This window comes from Electrona antarctica (genome assembly GCF_951216825.1).
Source record: "Electrona antarctica genome assembly, chromosome: 7".
Classification (NCBI taxonomy): Eukaryota; Metazoa; Chordata; class Actinopteri; order Myctophiformes; family Myctophidae; genus Electrona; species Electrona antarctica.
In genome coordinates this window covers 48,016,762-48,023,858 of record NC_136812.1, presented here as the reverse complement: position 1 = coordinate 48,023,858, position 7,097 = coordinate 48,016,762, and the positions used below count along the sequence as shown (strand labels likewise).

Sequence of the window (7,097 nt, the reverse complement as noted above, 5' to 3'; positions counted from 1 at the left end):
CCAGTGTAAATTATTCCGCCTCTCCTTCAACACACATCGCTCCAACGAACTGCAGCGGCCAATGAGGCATCTATTTTTTGAGTGGTGTAAACCACTCCTACAACTGGCTTTTTTGTGCAGAAAAAATTAGCATGGTTGCTATGTTCACCCTGTTGTAATGACGTAATGAAATCACACCCGGGTGAACAGGGTGAACATAGCAACCATGCTCATTTTTTCTGCACAAACAAAGCCAGGTAATGAAATCACACCCGGGTGTGATTTCATTACGTCAGACATGATTTCATTACGTCAGACAGACCTTACACCACTCAGTTCACACGGGTGTGATTTTTATATCTATGTTCACTACCCCACACCCCCACCATCCAAGTATTCCAACTTCCTGTTGGTTCCATCATCATGACTACAACTAAAATGACATTCCAATGGATGGAGCTGAAGAGGAGTAGTGCTGTTGTTGTTTTTTGTTTTGTTTTGTTGTTTTTGGTTATTGTTGTTTTGCTTTCTTTATATCAGTAATTGTCTTGTACTGTTCATTGTTGTGGTTTTTTTGTATATTTGTATTGTCATTTGTGTGTAAAAAAGGAAAATAAATATATTGTTGAAAAAAAAAATTACATTCCACAAAATGTAATGATCACATGTACAGGCTTGTGATGACAACATAAACATTTAAAGCAGAAATAACATGCATTTTAAAACTGTTTTTATATTGTCTATGTCCCTCAAACTTATTTCTAATGGTTTGAGCCTCAATCACCACTCAGATATAACCAGATATGCAGATTATTTAATATTTGAGTCATTATAATACTGATGCTAGATAAAACCAGGCTTGTTTCCATTCCATGCCAGCTTGGAAAATCAACAATGGCGTACATTGTAAACAAAGTGGAAATGCAAATTTGGAACTGAAGACTGAAGAAGAGGAGGGATTATACAAAGTAGGGTTACATTGATGACATCACGATCAGTTGAGCTGTTCCTGAGAGCAATTTTCATTAAAGTACCCATATGATATGAAAGCCTGATTGTTCAAAATTGGTTATTTTTTGGGGATAGAAAACACATAGGCCTACTGTATGGGAGCTGCAAAAACACAAAAGAAATTGAAAAAGTTGAATTTTATGTTATAGGTCCTTTAAGTGCGCTTTGACCTTTTCTACAGCATGCATGAGTGCATCGATAGATTGTCTTTTTTTGCCCCATTTGTTCTTGCAATTGACACTTTTTCAAAATTTTGTAAAATATGAAAAAGAAAGAAGGTTTCATCTCTCTCAGCCCTTGAGGTTTTCTCTCTCTTCCTGGGCGACACAGCTGATTTGATCTCCCAGGGAGGAGAAAGATGGCCGCTCATCAACGCTGTACGCCCAGCATCTCTTCATCAGACTGTACACCTGAAAAGTGTAAAAGTGAAAAAAGGCATCAATAGATGAATCGCTAAAAAGCAAATTGACACAAATTGTCTGTGTGTTGGTTAAAAAATAATGAACATACTGTATATTGAAATATTGAAAACATAAACATATATTGAAACATATATTCAACATAAACATGTATTGAAATATTGAAAAAGTATTCAAAAGCGCTTCAACAAAAACCTCCTATCTCCAAGTGAGCTGGATGTTTATTTATTTTTACATTTTTTGAAAAATGAACATTTTGAAGTGTGTGTGTGTGTGTGTGTGTGTGTGCGTGCGTGCGTGCGTGCGTGCGTGCGTGCGTGCGTGCGTGTAGCTAAAATCTAAAATGAGTCTGACACAGATGCTTTCCCGGTTTTAATATGGTGAAATACTGCATATTTAAAATGTGATGAGTTTACAGGTACGGGACACATAGGAGTGAACCTATACCTTGGGTGGGCAGCTGGGCGGCGCCGGCAGCCTCCAGCTGTCCTTCAGGATAGTCACAAGATGCTCTGTGATGGACGGACCCTGCATGTCGTTCCCAATGCGCTGCATGTACAGCTGAAACAGCAGGATGGACCACACAGCACGTCACACAGGTACGCAGGAGCACTGATATATATACACATCATTCATCACTGTTCATTTCAACAACTAAAGCTATGACGGAAAAAAAAGATCATCGACTACCCTTTTTCACTGATGAACACAAACACAAAATAAAAACGTTTGTGTTTGTGTTTTTATGCTTTGTGTGCATGTCATGTCACGCTCCAAAAATGTCACGCTCACAACGCGTGAGCATGTAGATCTGCTATCTCCTGCACACAGCTAATTATAAATCAGGCATTATGACGACTAAATCAACTGTAGATGTATAGTCGATTTAGTCGACTAAAATGTTGTGATATTTAGTCAACTAAAACTAGAGTAAAACATTTTAGCTAAAATATTCAAAAAACTAAAACTAAATCTAAATTTGGCATCAAAACTAGCGCCAATATACCGTAGGCCTACATACTGTATGTGATATGGAGACGTGGCGATTTCAATGTAATGTAACAAATGTATTCAGAGTTAACATAATACTCAAGCTTCTGCTACATATAAGCCTATTCAGTGTTTCCCCCAAAAAGTGGGTAGGCTAACTATGTGATGCTGTGTTTTGGTCCCATACTCTTTTTGGGTTGCAGTTGTTGTCACAGTAGGAGAAGAGCTCGTGCAGAACCACTCCGAAGCTCCAGACATCTGACTTGTGTGAGAACCTGGACTCAGTGATGGACTCTGGCGCGTACCTTCATCACATTAACACAATTCAAACCACAGTAACAGTAACCGATTAGCAGGAGCATACAGTATATGTTCCCTAATAGCCTCACGTAGTGGTACTAATATCACTGCGTGGATATTAGTCGCGTCCCTCTCAGTGTTCAATTTTTTTTATTTGAATACTGGGCCATGGATGGTTATAGTCTGGTTCCAGATGAATCTGGTTGGCCGTCACCATTGGCCAGAGTTAATCTCCCTGGGGCAATATGCATTGCAAAGGCAGATGAAGGCTGGCTACGCGAGGCTAGTTATTAGTCGTTGGTTCTCAAACTTTTTCATGTCAAGGACCACCAAATTGACACTTATCATCCCGCGGACCCCCATTTGAAGTGGATGCAGAGGTCGTTGTTTTATTGCGTCCCTTAACTATAAACTGCGTTTTGGGATGCAAAATGCACCCTATACTATTTTAATCTATGCAACCATTTTACTTTCGAGGACCCCCAGTTTGACTTGCATTAGGCTACGGACCCCCATTTAATGGCATTTCTATCTCTGGGACTCCAAATCATATTGTAAAATCTATGTTAATTTAACTCTGAGAGTGGTCCATTTAGGTCCATTTGTACACTCTCTGAGTTACAGTCCTATAAGGGTCCATTTGGTCCCTATATAATTTAGCTGGAACTCCCCGGACCCCACTTTGAGAACCACTGCCCTAAGCCCTATATGTTCTCTCAAAACTAAATCTGTTCTAAATCATTTAGGCCTAAAGTACCAGAAAATGGGGCTCTCTCCGGGGTGCGTGACTTTGTAGTACTCTTTGTCGATGGGAACGATCTTGGTCAGGCCAAAGTCAGCTATCTTCACCAGATTCTCGCTGGACACCAGGATGTTCCTGGCTGCTAGATCGCGGTGCACGTAACGCATACTCTGCAGGTACTCCAGACCCTAGGTATAGAGACAGAGCATATATACAGTACGTATATATGTATACCGGTATCTACAAAAATACAGAGGATCCAATCTGTGCTGTACAAGTGTTCATCTTTTTAAACAAAGATGAGTTTAAAGTTATACATCATGAAAGATTATACCCAAAATAACTTTAGTTTAATTAAAGTTGCACAGTTTGACTTTAAGTCCCTTTATGATAGCAGCTGTCAACCTATGTCCTGAAATGATGGTATACAGTTAGTAGTCTCTTAACTTTGGGAAGTCTTCTTTAGACTTTATGAAGAACTCGGCTCAAACCTGTGAATTATGACCACATTTTATTCGTGAATTGAAGTTGTGTCTGTACTTTACAGATCTGCGAGGCGAAGAGCATCATTCGCCTGGTGTTCACGTGATCTCGGTTCTTCTCCAGATAACCCATCAGGCTGCCGTGCGGTACGTACTCCATCACCAGGCTCATGCTGAGGCGGCCTGCACGACACACCAACACACACCAGCAAATAGTCATTGGTGGGGATGAGGTATAGAAACCGTGTGGGCATTATAGTGAGGACCAATAATAATTTATAATGAAGACGGGTTGAAATCGTGTGACGGTGTCACTCACCAAAAATAGCCATAGCTTGTAGATCTGCTATTTTCGGCGAGCTACGCCGAAACGTGAGAGTAAAGCAAGCTAGGCTGACCATGACGTACCCATGCTGTAGCTCACTCCTCTGTACTGGGCGATGTAGTCACAGTGCAGCACACTGAGCTATAAGCTATAGGCCCTTCCTACAGGCCGACCATGCAGCCGCCTGGGGCTCAACTCTGTCTGCCCAGTGTCCCCCCAGTGCCTCCCCAGTGCCTCCCCAGTACCTCCCCAATGTCTGCCCAGGGCCTCCCTAGTGACTCCCCAGTGCCTCCCCAGTGCCCAGTGTCCCCCAGTGCCTCCACAGTGCCTCCCCAGTGTCCCCCCCAGTGCCTCCCCAGTGACCCCCCCCCCCCCCCCAGTGCCTCCCCAGTGTCCCCCCAGTGCCTCCACAGTGCCTCCCCTGTGTCCCCCCCCAGTGCCTCCCCAGTTCCCCCCCCCAGTGCCTCCCCAGTGTCCCCCCAGTGCCCCAATTGCTCAGGACCGGCCCTGAGGCTGTCCATGACGTACCCATGCTGTAGCTCACTCCTCTGTACTGGACGATGTAGTCACAGTGCAGCACACTGAGCGTGTGGATCTCCTTCTGGAAGACCTCCAGCGTGGATGCTTTGTTCTGCTGCAGCTTCTTCACTGCCACCAGCTCACCTGTGTTGTCTCCCAGTGGGTCATAGCGACACAGCTCCACACTGCCAAAGTTCCCCTACAGAAGAAATAAACACAATAATAATAATAATAATAATAATAATAATAATATAATTATTATTATTATTATACATAAGAATAATTCAGGCTGCAACTGTCCTTTTTTTCTCCTAAATAGTAATACATTTTCTCCTAAAATAGTAATACATTTTCAGGTAAGTCATCAATTTCATCCAATCAGGCGAGAAAGTAACCCCATTTATCAGCTTAAATTCTTTATTGTTTCAGTTCCAATTTTGTCTGCTAATTTGTGCACTTGTTATCCCAACCTGAAATTGCATTTTCTGTTCAATGAAGAGCTGGAGTCTGGAGACAGGGAGACCCCTGAACAAACACTCTATAGCAATGATAGACGCTAATTGTCAGAATAGAGCTATTTAACAGTTATTTTAACCAAAAAAGGAAACGTGATCTCACGCACACACACACACGCACGCACGCACGCACGCACGCACGCGCACACACACACACACACACACACACACACACACACACACACACACACACACACACACACACACACACGCGCGCGAGAAGTGAAATAAATTTGGAATGGATAACCTGTTGTGCTCAGAAAAATATCAGTTGATGTTGAAACCCTTTTTACAGTCTTTGGCTGAAACGCTGTGTGTTGACCAATGCTGCCCTCCAGTGGTGTGACACAGTAGTGCGCCGCTTACCTTCCCCAGCTGTGAGATGTGACGCAGGTGTCTCTCCTCAAACACCAGCTGGTGGGCGGAGCTAGGTTCTCTAGTCCAGAAGGTGTCCCTCTGTGGGAGGGGCTCTGCCGCGTGCAGGATCACATAATCTGCCACGACAAGAAAGACCACATAAATAAAGCCGTTCAAACTTCAAACCATGCGACCAAAAAGGTAAAAGTTACAGTCATCTAGTCCAGAAGTCCAGGTGTTACTTTGAGATAAGTTTTTGCCTTTTTGGCAAGGGACACCAGTGTACTATAGCTTCGGAAACCCAGACGTTTATATTTCCAGGGAGAAAAAAAAAACGAACTATTAAAAATAACTAATTTATGCCGATTTAAATTACAGGTTTAAATCTGACAATCTGACATAGGCTATTTAGCCCGTGATTGAAATGATCTGACCAATGACCTGTCTCGCAGTGCTAGCTAAGAGCCTAATAAGAGAGGACACGAAGGGGTCTTTCCATGTGCTTAAAGGGGTTCCAGGACAAGGGGGTCTCCAGAAAAAAACAGTTTAATAAATGTCACTATGTCACAGACTAGAACTTTATAGCACAGTCAGAATGTATTTGTGAGTTATAGATTTTCCTATCTTAGATTTAACTCTCTCCCTTATCCCTCCACCTATAGACAGTTGTAGCAAAGCAAAGTAAGCAAAGTTCTTTGTTTACCCAGGGTGAATGGACTAAGCTCGAGATGCTTGTTTACAGCCAGACCCTGCTCATAGAACATTTCATGGTAGGGGTTCAATGCCTTGCTCAAGGGCACTTCAGCGGTGGTAATTTTAACGTGCCGGTCCGGGGATTCGAACTGGCGACCTTCCGATAACAAGATCGCTCCGCAAACCGTTCGGCCACCGCTGCCGTAGAAGTCTGTACAATATCTAATCTAGCCACACAACTCTTTTGGAGGTCTCTGCATGGCACAACATATTTTCAGATGGAGGTCCCCGGCTTTGGGGGCCCTTGAAATGAACCACTTTGATTGATTTATTGATTCATTCATTGATTCATTGACAATACAATGCAGAATGGATTGAACCCAAGAAAGCAGTGAAACACTATGGCTTGTTTCCATTGGGGTCCTGAGTATGCAATTCCAGTCTGCTAAATTCAAACTAATTTCAAACAAATCGTGAAAGTATACGAAAACGTTTGGATATTTTGGACACAAATCTTGGAAGGGGGTTCATGTGGCACAAGATACTTTCAAATGGGCGTCTGTGGGCGAAATATATATAAAATTTGGGGTCCTTGACAGTGGCGTGCACAGATAGACACTAGGGGGTGCTAGAGCACCCCCTGCCCTTTTCCATCTGGACAAATGTGCCATTAAAAAAATAAAAAATAAACAATTCTTGATAAAAATATCAAGAATTGTTCTAATATATATTATTTAGGCCCCAAAATCTATAAATCTCACACTG

General features: G+C 42.6%; 1 protein-coding gene across 1 annotated transcript in view; it reads right to left on the bottom strand.

Moving 5' to 3' along the window:
* Positions 1-831: 831 nt before the first annotated feature.
* jak3 (Janus kinase 3 (a protein tyrosine kinase, leukocyte)) overlaps positions 832-7,097 on the bottom strand; it is a 31,507-nt gene continuing 25,241 nt past the window's right edge. Inside the window, exons 18-24 of the mRNA XM_079505950.1 lie at positions 5,649-5,776; positions 4,777-4,966; positions 3,982-4,106; positions 3,457-3,629; positions 2,587-2,704; positions 1,857-1,970; positions 832-1,400 (exon numbers count right to left, since the gene is read on the bottom strand). Of these exons, the coding sequence (XP_079362076.1) occupies positions 1,281-1,400; positions 1,857-1,970; positions 2,587-2,704; positions 3,457-3,629; positions 3,982-4,106; positions 4,777-4,966; positions 5,649-5,776 (968 nt within the window). The 3' untranslated portion in view covers positions 832-1,280. The remainder of the gene's footprint in view (positions 1,401-1,856; positions 1,971-2,586; positions 2,705-3,456; positions 3,630-3,981; positions 4,107-4,776; positions 4,967-5,648; positions 5,777-7,097) is intronic.